Raw genomic sequence first — 417 nt, 5'->3', positions numbered from 1 at the left:
TGCTGGGGTGCCGCATCAGCAGCTACAATGGGCCGGCTAACTAGAGAGAGACAGTAACTAGAGAAATAACAAACAAGGCGTTGGTGTTCGACATTCGAAGCAGACAGCACCCTCAGCGAGAGGAACCGTGTTGCGTGGCGCTGACCATGAACGGGAACGGGCGCAATCGTGTACGGCTGCAGAAGCGCAGAGATGCAGCAGCAGCCGCGGTTGCCTTCGGCTGCTGCAAGGATTCAGGAGTAAAGAGGACTTGTCTGCTGAGGTTAGAGGTCTCCACGGTGTCTCCGTCAATCAAAGACAGCAACCCCCCCTCGCAATCATCCCCGCACACTTCCTTTGCTGCTGCATCTGCTGCTGCTCCCAGGGCTCGACCACCAGCGTGCCTTAACATGCTGCAGCGCATTGCGTTCAAACACG

At 57.1% G+C, this 417-nt stretch overlaps 1 protein-coding gene across 1 annotated transcript in view; it reads right to left on the bottom strand.

The window, feature by feature from the left end:
• Window positions 1-417, bottom strand: part of EMH_0033880 (ubiquitin-activating enzyme e1, putative) — a gene marked incomplete at both ends in the record, with an annotated part of 7,107 nt that overhangs the window by 3,110 nt on the left and 3,580 nt on the right. Inside the window, 1 exon segment of the mRNA XM_013494800.1 lies at window positions 146-417. Coding sequence (XP_013350254.1) covers window positions 146-417 — 272 coding nt within the window.

This window comes from Eimeria mitis, genomic scaffold, assembly GCF_000499745.2.
Source record: "Eimeria mitis Houghton genomic scaffold, Emh_scaff1292, whole genome shotgun sequence".
NCBI classification, from domain to species: domain Eukaryota; phylum Apicomplexa; class Conoidasida; order Eucoccidiorida; family Eimeriidae; genus Eimeria; species Eimeria mitis.
Note: the sequence above shows the minus strand (reverse complement) of the source record. Positions and strands in the feature narration are given on the sequence as shown.